At 41.7% G+C, this 24,295-nt stretch overlaps 2 protein-coding genes across 2 annotated transcripts in view; one reads left to right on the plus strand and one right to left on the minus strand.

Moving 5' to 3' along the window:
- Positions 1-759: 759 nt before the first annotated feature.
- On the minus strand, positions 760-5,270 carry LOC139415830 (thyrotropin-releasing hormone receptor-like). Its single transcript, XM_071163963.1, has 3 exons — positions 4,885-5,270; positions 4,316-4,739; positions 760-1,464 (listed from the first exon to the last, which is right to left on the minus strand). Exons 1-3 carry the CDS (start codon positions 5,268-5,270, stop codon positions 760-762), a joined length of 1,515 nt encoding a protein of 504 aa, XP_071020064.1.
- A 3,227-nt stretch (positions 5,271-8,497) lies between these two features.
- The window catches only part of LOC139392380 (zinc finger CCCH domain-containing protein 18-like), a 30,351-nt gene continuing 14,553 nt past the window's right edge, over positions 8,498-24,295 (plus strand). The window contains exons 1-9 of the mRNA XM_071140376.1: positions 8,498-8,678; positions 9,567-10,495; positions 12,329-12,413; positions 12,907-13,058; positions 13,185-13,280; positions 13,531-13,688; positions 13,804-13,833; positions 14,155-14,272; positions 14,484-14,767. Of these exons, the coding sequence (XP_070996477.1) occupies positions 9,581-10,495; positions 12,329-12,413; positions 12,907-13,058; positions 13,185-13,280; positions 13,531-13,688; positions 13,804-13,833; positions 14,155-14,272; positions 14,484-14,767 (1,838 nt within the window). The 5' untranslated portion in view covers positions 8,498-8,678; positions 9,567-9,580. The remainder of the gene's footprint in view (positions 8,679-9,566; positions 10,496-12,328; positions 12,414-12,906; positions 13,059-13,184; positions 13,281-13,530; positions 13,689-13,803; positions 13,834-14,154; positions 14,273-14,483; positions 14,768-24,295) is intronic.

Genomic DNA, 24,295 nt, shown 5'->3' on the forward strand with positions numbered 1-24,295 from the left:
ATCCGGATATTAACCCAAACATTTAACATCTATGGGCATTTAACCTGTGTACTCTCAAACCACGGTTACCCCAGTCCTTCCAACTGTCTTACATGTGGCCCAGAACATTAACATGTATCTCTTGGCAAAGTGGAGATACAACTATATTAACATGTCCTGTGCTCTGAGCAGGGGCTTTTATGCAGAACAAATGGCAGTGCTTTACAGTGTTGTCCCTGGACTGCAGGGAGGACAGATCATTGCTATTTCACATCTGATTTTTACGGCTTTGAAACTGAATGATGAGAAGAGCTCTGTAAGCAGCATCATACCTAAAAGCACTTCTAAAAATGTATTTGTGGCATCCCTTAAAGGCAGTCAGTGCTCTCTCTCTCTCGCTCTCTCTGAACAGCATGTTATTCCTCTTTCCCTCTGAGCTTAACAACAGAAGTGTACCTAATGAAATTTACTAACAAGAGCAGAGGAGACCTGCAGTGATCCCTGGAAGCGGTCCATACCACTCTGTCACATGTTGATGATGATTTTTGGGAATATGCAACAGCCAAAAATCCAGAATCCTAAATGTATATAGTATTATTGGCCAGAATCGTTTCATTCTACAATAGGTGATAGTGCTTATTCAAGGGTAATGAGATGGATGACTTTTCCATTCCAATGCATCCTGCAATACCCATCAAGGGCTTGATATGTTACCAAAATGTGTTTGAATTGGTGAATGACTAATACTCACTTCCTCATGTGAAAACAGGCTTGTTTTATCTACAGCACTGTGTGATTCATTTCTGCCTCAGTCATCTCAGTTGGCCCAGGTGTGGACTTGATTTCATTTTGCCCAGTTGTGGACTTGATCTCGTTCTGCCCAGGTGTGGATTTTATCTCATTTTGCCCAGGTGTGGATTTGATCACATTCAGCCCAAGTGTAGATTTGATCTCATTTTGCCTAGGCGTGAATATGATCTCAGTTTGCCCAGATGTGGAGTTGATCTCAGTTTGTTGAGGTGTTGATTTGATCTCACCACAGCTTGTGTCTTTTCTATCTTCCTTCAGGTGATCCAGATCCTTCTTCTCTTTGGCTGGGGAGGTGTCTTTGCTCTGCCACTCTGTCACTGTGTCAGTGCAGGTCACTCTCCTGGCCCCCTGTTTGGTCCCGTTGCTGGTCTGCTGTGGGGTGCGTGGGTCCCTGGCCATGCTGTAGCCGCTCTGGATCATGGAGAGGGTGCGGTGGTGGGCCTCCTGTCTCTGGCATCTGTAGAGCCCGCGGAACGCTGAACGGAACTTCTGAGACATCAGGTTGTACACAACAGGGTTGATGGCACTGTTGGCATACATACAGATCCGACAGAACAGAACAAACCAGGCGTCCAGGTAGGGTGTGGCAATGAAGGAGTTAATAAGGACTAAGGTCCGGTAGGGCATCCACAGTAAGGCGAACAGGATCACCACCACTGAGAGCATCTTAGTGACCTGTGAGAGAGACAGGAGAGATTAGATCAGGGGAGATCTAATGCATACTGTATGTTCACTCATGTCACAATAAACCTGGGCTAAGCCATTAACCTTTTAAATCCAATAATTGGATGAACATGCATACATAACCGTTTAAACATATGTGTCAAACTGTCATATTCAGTGGTATCGGAAGCACAGGTAAATACTGTGGGACGTATTACAGTATCATTAATCTGATTCCCTTATCGCACTCAACATTACATTAGAGATTACCTTTAGCACTCCACAATTCAGTGTTTATCTGTGTGAGGGCCTTGTATCAAGCAAACAGACACACTGTGGCCACTCTTAACCAGAGAGTGTTTGGCATTGGCCAGCAGGCATAGTGGATTATGTCAACGAGGCCACAGGGGCCCCCAGTGTCTTAGGGAGAACAGACCCCCATTTCAGAGGTTGGTATATCCTCAGAGAGAGAGAGTGAGAGAGAGAGAGAGAGAGAGAGAGAGAGAGAGAGAGAGAGAGAGAGAGAGAGAGCGCGAGAGAGAGAGAGAGAGCGAGAGAGAGAGAGAGAGAGAGAGAGAGAGAGAGAGAGAGCGCCCTGGCTTTGTGACCATGGCGACAACACACAGGCAGACATTCTAGAACCCCGGTGAGACAGATGAAGAACCACCGTAAGACTCCACTGATTAGCCTTATCACTCCCAAACAATGGCACAGGCTGTCTTTTATCCCCTGCTCACCTTTTTGTCTGTACGAATTTTAAACACTTTACTCTCACCAATTCAAAACCTTTTATTAGTCGTCCTACGTTTGATCATGGCAACACAAAAGAGAGGCGGTTGATACTCGTATCATACATGGCCTCTTTAAGCTAAATGCTTTTTGAGATAAGGTTCCCTTGATAAACGACAGTCGATGACAGCAACCTTGAGTGAAATAAAAAAATTGAAGCGTTTAATTGAAGCGGAGAGAGCCATGGAGGTGAAGGCTTTAATTATACAACAGCGAGATAATGACACTGAGGATCACTGTGACATTTTGAATATATTTTCATAACGCATCACCAGCACAGGGAGTTTTAAAGCAGACTGCTGTAGATCACAAACAAAGCTGCTGCAGATCATAGCAGGTTTGAATTAGGTTGAATACAGGAAATATACAACTTGTAGTGTAGTTGAGGTTTAAAAGGGCTTCTGAAATGTGTAATTTCCACTACAAAATTTCAGACTTGATGTACGAAAAATGTATTAACCTCTACAAAAATGTCCATGAATCATAATCCACATAAGAATTCACATTTCCTGTTGCTGCAGGATTATTTTCCTGCGGTAGCAAACTGGTTCAAATTAAGATCCTACAGGAGTTTCATCATAACTTCATCAGATTTTTATCAGCAAATCAAATAGAGGTCTAATAAATAAAAGAGCAAAGACTAACTGTTGGAGAACTGAGACTATAATCATCTGCTGCATTAAGCACACTTCAATGGAAATTACAAATCTTATTATGCAAATATTTTGTCAAATGGAGCTCCTTGAACACTTGAGATTAAGATCTACCCACAATCAAAAACCGATGCACGCACGCACACACACACACACACACACACACACACACACACACACACACACACACACACACACACACACACACACACACACACACACACACACACACACACACACACACACACACATACATACACACACACACACACACACACACACACACACACACACACACACACACACACACACACACACACACACACACACACACACGCAAGGTCATTTAGAGCATCCTGACATGACATATGTTATTTTCTTCACTTTTCTGCCACAGAACTGACAGCTGTTGCTGTACCCAGTGTTCTGTTTGAGTCTATGTTTTCATTTCAGCCTTGAAACATCATTATAGCTGTGGACCTGTGGATAATAAGGAACTGTGGACACTGTATCCCACAGCAGGTGCAATGCACTGGAGAGCCTGGGGAAGTCATTATTTCAGAGGCGAGACTTTTTTGTGTGTGTCTATGTGTATGATTTTACAATCCTGTGTTTTATTTCCCCATTGCAATACATGTAGCTTACAATGCTGTCATACTGAGCAAGCACTAACTGGCTGTGTGATATTCCTCAGCCAAATGTGTCTCATGCAAAGGATTTTGCCAATGCTGACTGATAAACGGGAGTTATTTTCTTCATTCTACAGTATGGTTGTATTTCTAGACCCTGAAGGTCTATGCCACTGTTTACTTACTGTTTTGTAACATTGTGATTAGATAGGTATTCATATTTTGAATGCTTCTGTTATGTAGGCAATGTGAAAATAAATAATTACATGAATTTGCTAAGGAAGTGGGTATTACCATACACATGTGTTTGGAAACAATTGATGGGTGAAATCAAAACATACATACATAGCCTACATACAAATACGGCCTTGCTTACCCTCATATTAAATGGATAAGGGGAATCTGGGTTTTCAGGCATAGTACACAGTGTACAATACTGTAAAGTCTGGAGAGAACACGTATAAAGCTACGGCTAAGGCACTTGACATTGTGCAACACCACAGACTCAGACCCCCTGAGAAAGCATTTTACCCCAACAGCTCCAGAAACCATTACAGCTATTTCACCCTTAGGTCAGTCATAACCAAGGTGGGCAGTGCAGTTGACTCTGCAAACAGCAGGCCACTTATCCCAAGTGATTGGAAGAACATGATGCTTTGATGGTATCATGCGCTAATCCGTGGAGATCAGAGAGCAGGGTAAAGATTATGCTGGGGTCAATTGTGACCAAAGCCATTGGATGTCAATTACAGGAGGACATAAAGGGGGCTCCTTGCTCTGTGATGCACGCACCTGTTTCCTGGAGGAGAGCGTGCTCTTCGGGCGGCCCTGACGACCCCCTTTCCCTCCATCTGCTGGTTCCTTGCAGCTCCTGCGGAGCATGGTGGCACCAGAGGAGACCGTGCCCACATCGGGCCGGTTGGGGAGTGGATTGAGGTACAGGATGCGGGCGATGAGGCCGTACAGGACGATGGCCAGGAGCAGAGGGATCACATAGAAGATGGCAAAGTCAATGAGGTATATGGGGAGGTAGAGGTCACGGGACACCTTGTAGCCACACTGGATGCTGCCGCTCTTCATTACCTGGATGTCCACCAGGAAGAACCACAGCATGCAGTAGACACAGGTGAACACCCACACCCCTGCTATGATCCGCTTGGCCCGGGACACTGTGCACACTGTCTGGGCCCTCATTGGGTGGCAGATAGCAATGTACCTGGAAATGGAGAAGCACAAACAACAGACACTTTGGCTTGTTGTTCTCCAAAGAAATGTATACAGCAAATTATTCCAAATAGTTTTTGTTTATGGCTTTGGTTGATGAGGTATAAAGGGGTTACGGTAGTTGAGGCATCACTCACCTCTCCACAGTAAAGGCTGTTATAGAGCAGGAGGACACATTGATGCCAAGGTACTGGAGGTAGGTGATGCCAAGGCAGCCAGCATGCCCAAACACCCAGGTACCCGTCAGGCTGTCTGACACATTGGGCAGACCAGCGGCAACCAGCACGGTCAGGTCCGCTATGGCCAGGCTGACCAGGTAGCAGTTAGTGGGCGTACGCATGTGTCTCGTGGTGAGGACCACCAGAACCACCATGATATTACCCACAATGCCAAGTCCACAGACTAGCAGAACCAGAAAAACTGCCACAGTCTTGTACTCCAGAGACTGGGATATAGGGTCCCCTGGTCCCACCAAGGAAATGTTGGTTGGGGTGTCCATCCTTGAGCTCACATTTTCTGTCATGTTTGCAGGTGATGAGTTTGTTTCTATGTGAGTAAGATGGAGAGAGGGAAGGACATAGGAACTTGCATGTGTGAGTGTGTGATATGTCAGCGTGGGAATGTAGGAATAAATGTCCCTACATGTGTTCTGTATTTGTTGGTAATGATACCCTTTTAATGGTATACTATGTTCCGTCTGTCTTCAGCCTATTTCATTATTTTGCAGGGTTATAATTTGATTTAATTAATCAAATCAACATGTTGGAGCGAATTTTCCTCTGCCTCTAGCCCTTAAACAAATGAGAATGCCATTGATCCGCCTGAAAATAGAACAATTATTGTAGTTAATTGAAAGAATACTACTATCAAAGTATCTACCTTGGGAAAGACATGCATTGCCAATTGCTAAATACACATGATAGATAAATGCTGTTTGTTTGAATGTCAACATTAGGAGTAAAACAATTGGCTCAACACATGTTGGTAAAAGAAAACATTATAAACCATCTGTACAGATGGTTTCGTTCTCTGCAATAAAAATGACCAACAGGTGGCAGTGTTTCCCCTATATTCTTACCCCTATGTTCTAAAAGCGTGTCTTGGCAGAAATATATATACTGTATAAAGAAATTACATATTTTTGCAGCGGTGGCAACAATTTAGCAGCGCTAAATGAATATAGGGGAAACACTAGGGAGACATTATAAACTCCCACAGAAAATTATTCAAATGAGGCATTTTAGTTCTGCACAGTATTAGTTAAGCATAACAAATTCCCAAAAAGCATGCCAGCGCTTTCCAGACACTTGACATTTCCAAAATGATTCATTTAGATTGGTAAAGATAAAAATTATATTCCAATGTGTGCTTTCATGCATGTGCAACATACAGTATGTTTACTTGAAGCCCAGATAATGCAGATTAATATTCAGTAGAATATAAATGACCTTTTGGGGCCATTTAGCAGCTAATAGTTTCATATATTTAACACAATATCAATACAATTCAACACAAACATCAATACACTCTTTACAAATATCACCCCAAGAACCTCATCGACTGTGTTTCAAATCTGCTTTAGGCTTAGTCAGAGTGCAACACATTTAGTGAGTGAAAGCCATCTAGACATCTGTTGCTCTTTTCAGTCTCCTTGCCTTGTAAAATGAGATTGGGCCTCCTCCCCAGAGGATACCTCTAATAAATTGAGGTGGACATGAAATGAAAAGTAATTTAACTGAAGCCCACCATAATTCAGACACCACCATCCCCCCACATCTCACAGTAAACTTAGTTTTACCCATTTCTACATTTTCATTATGTTGGGCTGTTGGTCTGAAGCAATTTTAACATCGCTATGCAGAGATGATTGGAAGAATAATAATTCTGTATTATGGTCAGTATAGATTATCATCTACCAGCTACAGGCTGTACATTTAATAAACTGTTAAATAGACTATAGATGTGTTTGTTTACTAGGTTTGTCTTTAAAAATAGAAGTAAGCCTATTTGCTAGCCACAGATACTTTGCTGTGACTATTACATTTAATGTATTTCATTTTTTAACAACACATATCTTTACTGTGTTCTCTGTAGTTTGAACTCTCTGCTGTCATTGGTTGCTCTGATCATCACTGCAGTACACACAATCCAGAATGTCATTATTACACTGGGCTCTGGATTTCTATTGTCTTGTGTTGTGATGGATGCCAAACTTTCATTCTGATTCTGTTGGAAATTATGGTGGTAACTGAAGTCATGTGATGTTGATTAAGCTGTTGGAGATTGGGCATGTTTCCCTATAGCAGCATGGTCATAAATGGAAGAAACATTTTGGAGCTTGTTTGTCAATCTGTCATTCTATCAGTGTTTTTGTGCCTGCATGTGACAGCAGCATGCGAAGCCATCAAATCCAGTAAGAGTTGTTCAAAATATGTGGCTCATAGAGGCTCATCACAATCTTTCGGGCGTCATGGACTATTGACACTTAAAATGTACAAGTAAATGAACAAAAATTATCTTGTCATATGGATCAGCATAATTATGGAAAACAATGACATTAACTAATCATCAAACTCATTAATTAATATTCAAACTCATGAATCAATATTCAAATTAATTAATCACTGAGGACCTGATGACCCTATATGAGATATATATCATCAAAAAATAATCGACAGCTACAATTTCCCCACTACAGGTCATTTTCAAATTCATAACCTACCTATCATGTTGTCTCCAAAAACCCACAATAATACTTCACAGAACCCTGCTGTAGAGGCAACTTCCAGAAATGATTAAGAATTAATGGTGAATTTTGCAGGAAAATTTCAGAGAAATATTAGGCAAACAATGTGACAATTAATAATGCCTTTAATAACTTTAATCCCTTGCACCTCTCCTGCCCAAATCAATCTCAAAATTTGCGCACCTACCTTATATCCATTCTTGCTAATTAATGCGCATAGACACACTTCCCCAATTTCTCGTTTGTTCAAATTATTTTCAGCTCTGTTATTCACCTTGAACACTGTGCAGTTAAGACTCGTTTCTGTTGTCTAAGAGAATGTACAGTCTTGCAGACCAGCAATGCGCTGACATAGACTATGATGCGCCTTCACAGCCTCTCCAACGCAGTCCATGCGCTTTCGTCATAGCTCATGTATCCCACCTTGCGTTGAACCACTGCCACAGCGGTGTTTTGTTAATCATTAACCCATGGAATCCTAAACTATGCCGTTCTGCATGCAAGAATACAGAATTATATAGATAATTCAGCCAGTCATCAAGGCTACATTTATTTATGTCTGGAGCCTTTCTTACATGGAATGTTCTCTTTTTCGGATAGTAATCACTAGCCTACAATTTACATTATGCCCTGAATTACCACAGTAGGTCTAGGCCTATATCAAAATGACCATACAAATATTTTACTAGTCCAGGACAAAGTAGGAAATTGTATTGTGTTACCCACCATCCTCAGAAATCCCCACCTGCACTTCACCTTCACAAGTCCATCACCACCATGTGCCTCCCGCCAGCACCATCCCACTCCTGACACCAATGTAGGCTAACCCTAATTAGGCCAATATTAAAATAAGATATAGAAAATAGGTTTAAAAAAAAATATATATATATATATACAATGACGCCATAAACAGTGACAGAGTTGTATTTTGTTAAGTAATTGAAGTCATGCTTCATATTGAGCGCACGGTGGCGCCAAAGCCAAATCACTAAACTGACAGTGTCGTATTTTGATGACGCCACGGTAATGGCCGCTCTTAATGTATCGTGTAGGTTTTTTTGTTTTCTCATGCATAGCAGATAAATAACCATACAATTATTTATTGTAGAGCGTCAGACATAAAGAAAGAGACTGGGTTGTTCTTAACGCCGCAAACCTGTCTTCAAAGAGGTTCAGGTTGGAAAGGTGAATAAAATATAATAATATTTAAAGTGTAGCTACTGGTGTTTTTAGAGGGAGGGCTGCATTGTTAATTGAACAGACAAGACACGCATGCTTCGATAGCAGACCAGAAAGCGGTGTTTCGCGTGTGTAAAGTTGCTTTTCAGTTGTATTGGTTGATTGCACCTTTGTTTAAGCGCATTGTGGCTTCTTTTAAAGACAAATCAGACGTTGACGTTGGTCTCTTGTCTGCTAGAGCCCTGGCAGTTTTCGGGCCTGCTTCACCGGGTAGTTAGCTAGTATTGTAGCTAAGCGCTAACTAGCAAGCGAACGATACGTCTCGTCCTACAGCGCCCAAGTTGCCTCTTGATTTGCTTATCTACTAGATAGCTAGCTACCTATGACATTGTTCTACTGTAAACACCGAGTACCCGAGTTTTCATCTGATATATTATTAAAGGAAGCGATGATAACCTACCGGCTGAAACAGATAGCTACTATCAATCGCTAGCCAGCTAGCTAATGTGTTTCTGACCGAATGTTATTGACCTGCGTGAGGTTGACTCTTTTTGAGATGAGGCGGATGCCTTCTCTCTACATGCATGAATCTGATTACGAAATGTATGTAGTAGCTATAATGTTGATCAGATGGCTAGCACACTTGGACATATTGTATCGAGAAATAGATAGCTGGCAGTAGTCAAATGACTCCCATAATGATATTTAGTTACTAGCTGGTTAGTAAATCCTCCTACAAAATTATTGTAACTAGTTACTCCAAAAAGTAGATGGTGTGTTTATGGTATGTACCAAAATGTGTATATTGCCCATAGACGTTTTTTTGTGTATTAAAGAAATGTATTCTCATTTTAATAAGACACTTATATAATCAAATATGTTACTCTATTTTAGTGGATCATTCTCCAATGGACACCCCTGAGAGCCCCACCCAGTCCCCTGAAAGCCCCAACCAGTCACCCCAGTCCCCAGAGGAAGAGGAAAAGGGCATTTCTGACAGCGAATTCCTGGCATCCCCCGAGGAGGAGGACAGGCTGCTCTCCGACAGCGAGCTGCTGAATGATGAAGAAAATGACGAGTTAGATGAAGAGGGTGGTGGAGGTGGGGACTCTGAGCTGGATGATGACGGAGATGAGGGGATAGTTCAGGAGCGTATCTCTGATCCAGAGGATGATGAAGCGGGTGGAGACGGTAGAAGGGATAGCCATACTGGTTTAGAACAGGAGCAGGAGGAGTCAGTGGGGATGGTGATGATGGGACAGGTGAGCCAATCAGCTGATGAGGATGAAGAGGAGGACCAGGTCAGCCAAACTCCTAAGTCCCCTGATTCTGAGCCAGAGCAGGAGAGGTCATCCCCCTTGGCTGAGCAGGAGATGTCCAGATATGAGAAGGAAGAAGAGCGGGGTGAAGGAGGGGAACCATCAGCCAAGCTGGCAGCAGAGACGGCAGAGGTAGACGATGAAGATGAGGAGGAAGAGGGGCGGAGGAGGAGGAGGAGAGTGGTGGTGGTGAATGAGATGGAGTCGTCTGTGTCCAGAGAGCTTGATGAACATGAGCTGGACTATGACGAGGAGGTTCCTGAGGAGCCCAATGTTCTAGCGCCTGATGAGGATGAGGAGGTGGAGAAAGGACCTGGAGATGGGGAGAAAGAGGACAAGAGCATCAAAAAGAAAGAGAAAATACCAATCCTTCCTCCATCCCCGAAAGACGGTCCACCTAAGAAGCTTGAAGAGTCCAGGGCTCAGGAGAGAGGAAGGAGAGATTCCTTTCGTGACAAAAAGAAGGATGAGGATGATGGCGAGATTGATGAGGGAGAGATAGATGTAAGTAATGTAAATGGAGTTTACAGTGCCTTCAGAAAGTATTCTTACCCCTTGACTTATTCCACATTGTGTTTCAGCCTGAATTCAAAATGAATTAGATTCATAATTTTTCTCACCCATCTACACACAATACCCCAGGATGACATTTTTGCAAATGTATAGAAAATTAAATCATTATTAAATATCTCATTTACATAACAATTGACACCCCTGAGTCAATACTTTGTAGAAGCACCTTTGACAGTGATTACAGCTGTGACTATTTCTGGATAAGTCTCTTAAGAGCTTTGCACACTTGGATTGTACAATATTTGCACTTGATTATTTTAGAAAATTCTTCAAGCTCTGTCAAATTTGTTGGTGCTCATTGCTAGACAACTATTTCCAATTCTTGCCATAGATTTTCAAGCAGATTTAAGTCAAAACTGTAACTAGGCCACTCGGGAACATTCAATGTCTTCCTGGTAAGCAACTCCAGTGTATAATTGGCCTTGTGTTTTAGGTTATTGTCCAGCTGAATGGTGAATTAATCTCCAAGTTTCTGGTGGAAAGCAGACTGATCCAGGTTTTCCGCTACGATTTTGCCTGTGCTTAGCTCTATACCGTTTATTTTTGTCCTAAAAAACGTACTAATCCTTGCCGATGACAAGCATACCCATAACATGATGCAGCCACCACCATGCTGGAAAGTAGAGTGGTACGTAGTGATGTGTTGGGTACGATTTGCCCCAAACATAGTGCTTTGTGTTCAGGACATAACATACCTTTGCCACATTTTTTTCTGTTTTTCTTAGTGCCTTGTTGCAAACAGGATGCATGTTTTGAAATATTTGTAGACTGTACAGGCTTCCTTCTTTTCACTCTGTCTTTTTAGGATAGTATTGTGGAGTAACTACAATGTTGTTGGTCCATCCTCAGTTTTCTCCTATCACAGCCATTACACTCTGTGACTGCTTTAAAGTCACCTTTGGCCTCATGATGAAATCCCTGAGCGGTTTCCTTCCTCTCCGGCAACTGAGTTAGGAAGGACACCTGTATCTCTGGGTGTATTGGTACACCATCCAAAGTATAATTAATAACTTCACCGTCCTCAAAGGGATAGTCAATGTCGTCTTTTTTATTTATACCAATGTACCAATAGGTGCCCTTCTTTGCGAGGTATTGGAAAACCTCCCTGGTCTTTGTGGTTGCTCAATTGAGGGACCTTACCGATAAGTGTGTGTGTGAGGTACAGAGATGAGGTAGTCATTCAAAAACAATTGTAAACGATATTATTGCACACAGACTAAGTCCATGCAACTTATGTGACTTGTTAAGCATATTTTTACTCCTGAACTTATTTAGGCTTGCCATACTTATTGACTTATTGACGTTTCTGCTTTTAATATGTAATTATTTTTTAAATATTACTAAAAACATAATTCTACTTTGACATTATGAGGTATTGTTTGTAGGCCATTGACACAAAATCTCAATTTAATAAATGTTAAATTCTCTAGCACAACAAAATGTGGAAAAAGTCAAGGGGTGTGAATACTTTCTGAAGGCACTGTATATGCTGTCTCGGTCTTCAATCTGTATTGTTGTCATTTTCATTGAGAGTGATTTTTTTTTTTGCGTATACAGGGCTTCTCACACTAACATGAGGGAGGGAATCAAAACGGTAGATCAGATCAAGTACAGGACTGCAAAGTCAGAACCAATGTAACAATACAATAAACTTGCCATGCAATACAATTTATACCCTGTTCCAGTGTCATAATAATGTTACAGCAGTTACACACATGGGTAAGTAGATTGATATTTAGCCTGGGTTCTGTTTCCTTTGTGCAGGATGATGACCTAGAGGAGGGAGAGGTGAAGGACCCCATGGACAGGAAGATCAGACCCAGGCCCATCTGCCGCTTCTTTTTGAAAGGTACCTCAACATACTCTCCTGTGCACCACACACGTGTACAGCACCCGTCTTAATTATGACCAAGCTACGCTGTGCAAACATTGCGTGTGCAACTAGAGCATTCGATTCTACACCAAAGACGTATCATGATGAAGATAGTGTAAGCTACTTTATCATTAACACAAGCCTTGCATTTTGTTGCTTCACTGATGTGCTGCTTCTCTAGCCTGTGAAGCATGTCTCTTGTTGTTGAAACTTGTTCAGTGAGGCAGTGATATTAAAAACACTGGTTTCAGACAGCAGGGGGAAGCATTGTACTTCATATCTTACATAAAGATAATGTGGTAATGGAATAGCATTAGTAGCTAAACCACATACACCGATGATTGACGTCAATTTACATCCAACCACAATTTTCTTCAAAGTATTTGTATTCAATGAACATATGCTTTTTCCAATTCCCATTTATCTGTTATCACAAAATGATACCAAATGTTCTGTTTTTCTTTCCCAGGTAACTGCACATGGGGTATGAATTGTAGGTTCATCCATCCAGGGGTCAATGACAAGGGCAACTACTCTCTCATCTCCAAGCCAGACCCCTTCTCTCCCAACGGGGCACCACCTGGAGCACCCCACCCTCTCATGCCAGGCAATAACCCCTGGGTATGCACCACCCCTGACCTCTCACTGCCGCTGCATGGCTGTATGATTTGAAGAGTGTGTGTATGTAGGCTACGTGTGTAAATGTGTTGTATTTATGTCTGTTACTGTCTTTTACCTCTGTCTCAGGGTGGACCTGCTGTTGAGGAACTCCCTCCACCCCCTCCTCCAGTGGAGCCTCCTGTGGAGAGTGCCTGGGAGAGGGGTCTGAGACATGCCAAAGAGGTACAACACCCTCTCAGCTCTCACAAGCTAAATGTACTCCTCTTCTGTATATGTTATGTTTCAGCACCAACTGATTTCGTGTTTGATACTTTTTTGATTAACATGTTTTCTGAGAGGTTCCCATGCTACATTTGGCTCGAGAAGCCTCTTTATACTAATCAATGTATAAATGTAATCAATGTAATCAATGTAATCAAAGACTATGATTCATTAGTGGACTTTCCATGTACATGTTGCCCTATTCCTCTAGGTGTTGAAGAAAGCCACTATACGCAAAGAGCAGGAGCCAGACTTTGAGGAGAAACGCTTTAACGTGACCATTGGAGAGGATGAGAGAGACTTTGACAAAGAGAACGACTTCTTCAGGGAACGCAGCTACCGCATCACCAGAGAAATCCGAGACCCAGGGTAAGCTCAACAGCTCTAGACAAAAGAGAGACCTAAAGTGAGTGCAAAATATCTTGCCTGTGGATGTTTTTAGACTACGTCTCATATTTAATACATTTATTGCCTTTCCCCTTAGTGACGTGGAGTTCAGAGACCCAGTCTATCCGTAAGTACAGTGGAGGGGAAATAGCAGCATCCTCTTTTCACGCAGCTCTTATCTTTACTTTCTCTTCCCAAACAACTACTGCCATCAGCCGCACATGGCCCTGCCATCAGCCGCACATGGCCCTGCCATCAGCCGCACATGGCCCTGCCATCAACCGCACATGGCCCTGAATTAATTGTCTTTGATACAAATATATGATACAGAGACTCATAAAGATACTCATAGAGCATGTAGCTGCACAACCATATGAAACAAAATATCTTATTTCCTATTCATCTATATACTTTGATTTCCCCTCGCATGTTTGGGATCTCTTTTCAGTAACGACCCTTATGCTGATCCCTACTATGACTACGAGATGGAGGCCTTTTGGAGAGGGGGACAGTATGAGAACTTCAGAGTGCAGTACACAGAGACCCCTCTGCCCTACCACTACAGTGTGAGTACACTCAAAAGAGATGTCCACCCCTTAAGGACTACACGCCTTACAAACACTAATACGCAGAGATATTAACTTTATTAATACAAAGAGATATGAACTTTATTACGCATAGGCCTATTGATTAAAGATGATCTTGAAGGAACCATTAAAGGAGCCTTGCTGTAGGACCATGACCGAGTGTTCACAAATCCACCTGTGTGAATGTCAGGAGCGTGAACGAGAGCGGGATCCGCGGGAGCGCCACCGCGAGCGAGAGCGGGACCACCGCGAGCGAGAACGCCGGCAGAGAGAACGCGAGAGGGAAAGAGAGAGGGAGCGAGAGAAGGAGAGGATGCGCCGAAAGGAGGAGTGGGAGAGGGATCGCATGAAACGTGATGAGAAGGAGAGGCCTGTCAGGGAGCGGCCACCACGGGAACCTCAGGAGAAGGAGGGGGAGGACAAGCACCCTAAAGGTTCCCCCAGGTCCCCCACTGACACCAACATGGTCCCCAAGTGAGTAGCATATGCTCTACTATCATGTTCTCTGGACAAAGCTGTTAACACACCTCAGTGAGAGACCCTCACTTGACTAGGGTTAGATATAGTACACACCTCTTATGGAAGTTTGGGGTTTTCTCTCAGACTCTCATGGCTGTAAACACGACTCCTGTTGTGGCTGGCCATAAACATCTGCCCTACCGCATCAAAAGCTTAGTGAACATTTACAGTTCAGTTGACCAGGGTCTGGTCATAGAGCACTCATCTTTTGACATCCAATGTAGATCGTTTTGTATCTGACTGGGATATTAACATAAACCTGTTGCTAAATATTTTGACATGATTTAGACCAGGGCTGCCCAACCCTCTTCCTGGAGATCTACTGTCCTGTAGGTTTTCAGTCCAACCCTAATTTAGCATATCTGATTCAGCTAGTTAAGGTCTTGTTGAGCAGCTAATTAGTAGGTGTTTTAATTTAGGGTTGGACTGACCCCACAGGACGGTAGATCTCCAGGAAGAGGGTTGGGCAGCCCTGATTTAGACATTGGTTGATGTAGACTTTGCACTTTTGACTCCCCCTTCGATAGAGCTGGGGGATATGGGGGAAAGATTAATATTGTGATAAATTTCCTGAATTGATGCAATAATGATAAATGGAACGTTAAGTTCCAAATTATCCTTTAAACTACTGCTACTAGTTAGATGGTTGTATTCATTAATTCACACAATTCACACATGATAGCATAGGACGATATCATCAAAATGCTTGAGATAAGAGATCGGTATGGTTGGTATCGATAATTTTCGGTTTATCATCCCAGCGCTACCCTCCACTCCCTAAGTTGTATATAGTAGTGACGCTGTTACATAATCAGTTTTCACTGAGCAGTGACGATTAACAGATTGCACATGTACTAGTGTTTGCCCTATATTAATTTAGCAGCAGCAGCCGCCACTCCCAAACTCCTCAAAATTATGATATAAAAATTAAATAACAAAACTTAATTTTGGGATGGTAAGATGTTTTCAGTGTAAACTTAAACGACTAAAACCAGATATAAAGTATGTAGAAAATGTAATGGAGAAATATATTTTTAAATAAGAAAAATTAGACTGTCAGTGAAAATAAAATACAAAACAAATGTCATGGCATGGGGCCCCCATTGATTTAGTTATGTTTGAGTCAATCAGATAGCTTAAGACATGGCGAAATGTGTAGAATTGCAGGAAATTAGCTTTAAAATAGCAACATTTTTTCTCCGCGGTTAAAAGGTCCTCTAAAATTTATGGTCAGAAGCGGCACCATCGCCACACCCAGTATCCCCCCCCTAACGTTGCCACCACAGCAAAAAATATATACACTACCGTTCAAAAGTTTGGGGTCACTTAGAAATGTCCTTGTTTAAAAGAAAGAAAAGCTCCCAAAAAATGTCCATTTTAAAATAATATCAAATTAATCAGAAATACAGTGTAGACATTGTTAATGTTGTAAATGACTATTGTAGTTGGAAACGGCTAATTTTTAATGGAATATCTACATAGGCGTACAGAGGCCCATTATCAGCAACCATGTGTTCCAATGGCACATTGAGTAACCTAATCCAAGTTAATCATTTTAAAAGGCTAATTGATCATTAGAAAAGCCTTTTGCAATTATGTTAGCACAGCTGAAAACTGTTGTTCTGATTAAAGAAGCAACAAAACTGGCCTTCTTTAGACTAGTTGAGTATCTGGAGCATCAGCATTTGTGGGTTCGATTACAGGCTCAAAATGGCCAGAAACAGAACTTTTTTTTTCTGGAACTCATCAGTCTTTTCTTGTTTTGAGAAATGAAGGCTAATCCATGTGATAAATTGCCAAGAAACTGAAGATCTCGTACAACGCTGTGTACTACTCCTTCACAGAACAGCGCAAACTGTCTCTAACCAGAATAGAAAGAGGAGTGGGAGGCCCCGGTGCACAACTGAGCAAGAGGACAAGTACATTAGTGTGTAGTTTGAGAAACAGACGCCTGGCAGCTTCATGAAATAGTACCCGCAAAACACCAGTCTCAAGGTCAACAGTGAAGAGGCGACTCCGGGATGTTGGCCTTCTAGGCAGAGATGGCTTTCTCTTTGCAAATCTCAGACTTGCCAATAAAAAAGAAAAGATTAAGATGGGCAGAAGAACACAGAGACAGCTTTCAAGCCCTGCCACATCCGACGAGCGTCAGATCCAGTGTAGTAGGGTTCAATCTTAATCCTGTATTGACACTTTGCTTGTTTGGTGGTTTGTCTGTTCTTAGCGGGATTTCTTAAAAGCGTACGGATTAGTCTCCCGCTCCTTGAAAGCGGCAGCTCTAGCCTTTAGCTCTTTGCGGATGCTGCCTGCAATCCATGGCTTCTGGTTGGGATATGTACGTACGGTCACCGTGGGGACTACATCGTCGATGCACTTATTGATGAAGCCGAGGTGAGGTGGTGTATTCCTCAGTGCCAGTGGATGAATCCCGGAACATATTCCAGTCTGCTCTAGCAAAACAGTCCTGTAGCGTAGCATCCGCGCCATCTGACCACTTCCGTATTGAGCGAGTCACTGGTACTTCCTGCTTTAGTTTTTGCTTGTAAGCAGGAATCAGGAGGATAGAATTATGGTCAGATTTGCCAAATGGAGGGAGGGGGAGATCTTTGAATACATATCTGTGTGTAGAGTAAAGGTGGTCTAGAGTGTATTAAAAAAAATATATATATAATAAATAAATAAACATTCTCTCTGGTTGCACATGTGAAGGTAGAATGTAAAACACATTTTTGCCTGCATTAACGTCTCCGGCCCCTAGGAGAGACGCTTCTGGATGAGCATTTTCTTGTTTGATTGTGGCCTTAGAGTTGGTTGAATGCGGTCTTAGTGCCAGCTTTGTTCTGTGGTGGTAAATAGACGGCTACAAATAATATAGCTGAGAACTCTCTTGGTAGATAGTGTGGTCTACAATTTATCATAAGGTATTCTGCCTCACACGAGCAATACCTCTAGGCTTCTTTAATATTAGACATACAGTAGCCTATACAGTGTCAATAAGACACCAGTCCCTTCACTGATTGAGCTGAGGTTAAAGGCTGCGCTGTGATGTCTCAACGTAGCTCCGTAGATGTACTGGTTTGGGGATTTTTTTCCCTCCGATCTTAACTTGTCTTGGACAGCTAAATTAGGGCCAGATCGTGTAGTGTACACCCGGCTTAAGTTTTGTACACTGAGCAGTGACTAATATCAGGTTGTATGCACTGAGATGTCCACATATTATACTTGTGTTTGTGTAATAGTCTCAAGTGCAATACTTTCTCAAGTATATCCTTCCGTCAGTTGGCTCAGCTTGGAAGTTTAGCTGAGCTGTGCACCCCCGCCCACCTTCACCTATGGCCACTGATGTTTGGGAAAGTTTCCCATGATGTAACCTTGCTGTCCCGTCTGTTGGGGAGCTAAGTTAACAGAGCTGTCAGCACCTAAAGATAGCAGGGAGCTGGAAGGCAGCTATTGGTCATACTCCACACTACTTCCATATCATTTGTGAGGCACATGGCTAGAAAATGTATTCATGTATGACTGCAAGACGCTGGAATGTATTTGGTTTCTGTTTCTACCTGATGGGAATCCTCCAAATTATAATGTCACAGGTAGGGCTGACCCCATTTAGTCTACTGTTGATTGCTTGGTCGATTGGCTGTCGGTCGACTGAGATTTCTTTTAGTCGGAGTGGCATATATATATATATATATAACATTTAAAAAATGGCACATATATAACATTTAAAAAATGGCACATGAGACACCTGTTTTATTCACACCTGTCTGAGTGGATTAATCCATTGCAGAGGCCGTGGGGGTGGCACACCAGTATCACCAGTAGTACATTTACCATTACCATCATTTGTAATCTACAATGTTTGTTTGGTTACGGTAATTTCTGTTAATGCATTGAATATATTATTATTATTACAATTATTATTACAGTCTTACCTTTGTCATTGTAGGAGAAGACACGTTGTTTGCTGAGCACACAACCTAGGCACACTTGTGTTGGTTTATTTAATTTAATTATGACTTGTCAATTTATTGTCTATTGTTTGGAGCGCTCCTGTCAATCCTGAGTTAGGACGCGCACCTGATTACGCATAAACTGGGCCTAGGTTACCTGGCTGGCGTGCAAATGTTGGCTTATTAATGTGCACATTTGGGTATCTGACACGATTTATGATTGTCTTAACTCAACATCACTGTGGAGTTTCTCAAATAATTTTTCTTCACCTCAAAATGCAAGTAAACGAAGTCTGTTTTTACATCCATTGAGAATGACAATAGTTCCTCAATGTAGCCTATTTGAAAAAAAAGTCAACCTGATTACTACTTATCCCTTGCGCTGTGTCTCTCTGTCTGGAGCTCACTGACTCCGGTAACTCTGAGGGCCCACAATATTTTAGACAATGTTGCAAGTTTCCAAGTGCCGTCAGGCCTGATCCAAGTTAGTAATTGATAGTGTTTCAAGTTAATTGCAGGCTGGCCATACATTGCCAATGGGATTTATAGGATATTTGTTTTTATCAGGATATTTTCTACCTGCGGGCTGCAATGTTTTTATTTGATGGCTTTATGTAGGCTATTTTTACAGAAGTTACTTTAAGATTAGTCTAATTTTCATTTTGAGTTTTTATTAACCACGACTTTGGTTTTGAGATATGAAGACTTTATTATAAATTAAATTAAACTGTTCCACAAAAATGTGTGTATGAAAATCATAACTGGCACGCATAGAAATGGTACGATAACTTGGCACTCCAAATGGAAAAGGTTGCCGACCGCTGGTGTAGCCTATTGCTGGCAACTTCAGGAGCGTAATGGCAGAATCTGTAAAGGCCAGCAGCACCGGGCAGCGGGAGGAGGAGGGTCTGGTTGGGAACAGGTTTTTTCTTCTGGTTAGGCATGTTTTAAAATGTTGACCAATCAATTGGTTGAAAGAACCGACGACTCTGTCAACCAATATTTTTTTGTCATGGACAGCCCTAGTCACAAGCAAGATGATGGTTCCCTGATCTTCATTCCAAACTGCATTGTTTGAGTCTTTCCACCCACTATCTAGAACTTTGACACATTTTTCCTTTCTGAGATTTATTTCATCTATTGTTTACAATTTGCTCACGTTTGTGACCACCAATTGAAATCATAGTTGTCTTAGACTGGCTCAACTCGCGTTTGTGTTTTGCTGTCATATTCATGATGTAAATTCTTAGGCAGGGCAACCTGTTGGTTAAAAGGAGTTTGGCATTTGTTTTCCTGTTTACAAGTTTTGAGACTTTGGCCTGTTAAGTCATAACCCTGGTTGAGTTTCATTGTCGTCTCCTTTGCCAGTTTGTAGCATAGCCTGTGGACAGAGCATTGATTGACTCATTCACTCAGGAAGTAATGTATTTTTTTCACTGTTTTCTTTCTCAATGACAGGAGTGCCTAGTTTCTGGGTTTGTTTGGAAAGGGTGCGAGGGAGGAGTTTTGCATACGAAACATGATGCAACTTGCCCATCCCGTCCATGTCAGACATGCAGTATCTGTTAATATTATTAGTATTATTGAGTGTCTCATGTTCCGTGCAGTGTCTCATTGAGAGTGGCCATGTTCCGTGCAGTGTCTCATTGAGAGTGGCCATGTTCCGTGCAGTGTCTCATTGAGAGTGGCCATGTTCCGTGCAGTGTCTCATTGAGAGTGGCCATGTTCCGTGCAGTGTCTCATTGAGAGTCTCATTGTCTGGGACATCTAAATCAAGGCCAAATCATGTAGTGTTCGCCCGGCTTAAGTCGTTTACAGTAGTGTCGCTGTCACACTGTTTTCACTGAGCGGTGACTAATATCATCTTTCATGCACTGAGACGCCCACAGAGTATAGACGTGCTTGTTTTCCCTCAGTGTTTGTGTCATTGACTCAAGTGTAATACTTCCTCCTTAAGTCCTTTCTTCCATCAGTTGGCTCAGCTTGGAAGTTTAGCTGAGCTGTGCACCCCCCCACCTCGCTTATTACCACTGATGTTTGGGAAAGATTCCCATGATGTAACCTTGCTGTGCCGTCTCAGTTGAGGCACTAAGTTAACAGAGCTGGTTTATTATATCATCCACAGCATAATGATTCACTTAAAGATATATTCCATTTCCGGTTTGTTATTGCCAAATCTTACTTCTGAACTAATTTAGGCTTACCTAAACAAAGGTGGTGAATACTTAAGCAACAACTATTTTAGTTATTGAATTTGTGTTGATTTGTAAAAATGTGTAGAATTATTTTCACATGGACTTTTATGGAGTTTTTTTTGTGTACAGTACCAGTCAAATGCTTGGACACACCTACTCATTCAAGGGTTTTTCAATATTTGTGCTATTTTCTACATTGTAGAATAATAGTGAAGGTATCAAAACTATGAAGTAACATGTGGAATCATGTAGTAACCAAAAAAGTGGTTCTTCAAAGTAGCCACCCTTTGCCTTGATGACATCTTTGCACACTCTTAGCATTCCCTCAACCAGCTTCACCTGGAATGCTTTTCCAACAGTCGTGAAGGAGTTCCAACATACTGAGCACTTGTTGACTGCTTTTCCTTCCCTCTGCGGTCCAACTCATCCCAAACCATCTAAGTTTGGTTGAGGTCGGGGGATTGTGGAGGCCAGGTCAAATAGCCCTTACACAGCCTGGAAGTGTGTTGGGTCATTGTCCTATTGAAAAACAAATAATAGTCCCACTAACCGCAAACCAGATGGGACAGAGTATCGCTGCAGAATGCTGTGATAGCCATCCTGGTTAAGTGTGCCTTGAATTCTAAATGAATCACTGATAGTGTCAACAGCAAAGCACAATCACACCATCTCCTCCATGCTTCATGGTGGAATCAAACATTTAAAAAGGCACTCGCACATCTGAGCTATCTTTTTGGCAGGTGCATGGTAACAGTTGAATAAAATGGGGGGGGGGGGGAACCCGCACACTGCTCTTGATAGTCTCACTGCTCTTTAATAAGCTTTACGTATCGAGCTCTGACGAAGCCGTGAGGCTGATGCGTAAAGCTTATTAAAGAGCAGTGATGCTATCAAGAGCATTGTGCCGGTTCCTTCTTTTTTCTCATGGTGGGAACTAGGGCTGGGCGATATGGCCAAAATCTCATATCCCGATTATAGGTCATTTCATATCCTGATAATGATACATATCACGATATAGCACATTTTCTGTAAATTCAATGAATTGGGGGGGGGGGGGGGGGGGGGGCTTGCCTGTTTTGCGTGTTATTTTGCCCTCAATTTGCACTTGGTCCCTTGGGTCGATTGTTAGCACCAACTCACGAAATCTCAGTTTCTCGACCGTGTAAATTGGGGTCATGTCTTTGCAGATGTAAGTTGTAGAGGTCGACCGAATATATGATTTTTCAATACCGATTTATTGGAGGACCAAAAAAGCCGATACCGATTAATCAGCCGATTTAAAATAAAAATAATACAAAAAATTAAAAACATATATTTTTTTAATAATGTATTTGTAATAATGACAATTACAACAATACTGAATTAACAGTTATTTTAACTTAATATAATACATCAATAAAATATATTTAGCCCCAAGTAGATAATGAAACATGTTCAATTTGGTTTAAATAGTGCAAAAACAAAGTGTTGGAGAAGAATGTAAAAGTGCAATATGTGCTATGTAAGAAAGCTCAGAACATGAGAACATATGAAAGCTGGTGGTTCCTTTTAACATGAGTCTTCAATATTCCCAGGTAAGAAGTTTTTAGATTGTAGTTATTATAGGACTATTTCCCTCTATACCATTTGTATTTCATTAACCTTTGACTATTGGATGTTCTTATAGGCACTTTAGTATTGCCAGTGTAACAGTATAGCTTCCGTCTCTCTCCTCGCTCCTCCCTGGGCTCGAACCAGCAACACAACGACAACAGCCACCACATCGAAGCAGCGTTACCCATGCAGAGCAAGGGAAACAACCACCCCAAGGCACAGAGCGAGTGAAGTTTGAAACGCTATTAGCGCCCGCTAACTAGCCAGCCATTTCACTTCGGTTACACCAGCCTCATCTCGGGAGTTGATAGGTTTGAAGTCATAAACAGCGCAATGCTTGACGTACAACGAAGAGCTGCTGGCAAAACGCACGAAAGTGCTGTTTGAATGAATGTTTACGGGCCTGCTTCTGCTTTAGTAGTAGTTTCTATGCAGCAATTCGACCATGAAGGCCTGATTCACACAGTCTGACTGCAATTAAGGAAACGTTCAAAGTTCTTGAAATGTTCCTGATTGACTGACCTTCATGTTTAAACTAATGATGGATTGTAATTTCTATTTGCATATTTGAGCTGTTCTTGCCATAATATGGACTTGGTATTTTACAAAATAGGGCAATCTTCTGTATATCACCCCTACCTTGTCACAGCACAATTGATTGGCTCAAACGCATTAAGAAGGAAATTAACTTTTAACAAGGCACACCTGTTAATTGAAATGCATTCCAGGTGACTACCTCATGAAGCTGGTTGAGAGAATGCCAAGAGTGTGCAAAGATGTCATCAAGGCAAAGGGTGGCTACTTTGAAGAATCTCAAATATAAAATATATTTTTAATTATTTAACAATTGTGCTTACTACATGATTCCATGTGTTATTTAATAGTTTTGTTATCTTCACTATTATTCTACAATGTAGAAAATAGTAAAAAATTAAGAAAACCCCTTGAGTCCAAACTTTTGACTGGTACTGTATATCAATGACAAAAATAATATTTCAATTCTACTTTGTAATGCAACAAAATGTGAAAAAGTTCAAGGGGGTGTAGACTTTCTATAGGCACTGTATCTGGAATAAACCCTCAGGTTTGTGGAGAAGACTGTGGTAGAGCTGTGTTTAATAGAGCCCGGCAGATATATCGGTTCACCAATGTTCTCGACAGATATTGGCCTTTTTACCGCTATATCGGTATCGGCCAATAATTCCACGATAACCGATATTCAATAGATAAGTATGAGAGACCCTTTTTTTTCATCCTATTTGAACATTTGCTGCCATTCTCATGTGTCATTATTGTCACAATGTATTAAATCAACATTTGAAGTTTCAAGTTTTAATGTCACGTGCACAAGTCCAGTGAAGTGCCTTTCTTGCAAGCTATAAACCCAGCAATGCCGTAATCCATGCAGTACTAAACATATCAAGATAGAACAAAAACATGAGAAATAGAAAAACGAAAGAAAGAAGCTATATAGAGGGTCAGTTTCAATACCATATTTATACTATGCAGGGATACTGGAGTGATGGAGGTAGATATGTATAGGGCTAATCACGATGTATGCATCAGGACATTTGATAAGAGTAGAATATTTTTTGTGAGTGTGTATAGAGACCGTGCAAAATAAAATACAAGGATCCACTCCAATAATCTGTGTCGCTATTTAGCAGTCTTATGGTTTGGGAATAGAAGCTGTTCAGGAGCCTGTTGGTGTCAGAATTGATGGACCGCTTACGCTTGCCGTGCAG

Source organism: Oncorhynchus clarkii, chromosome 1, assembly GCF_045791955.1.
Source record: "Oncorhynchus clarkii lewisi isolate Uvic-CL-2024 chromosome 1, UVic_Ocla_1.0, whole genome shotgun sequence".
NCBI classification, from domain to species: Eukaryota; Metazoa; Chordata; class Actinopteri; order Salmoniformes; family Salmonidae; genus Oncorhynchus; species Oncorhynchus clarkii.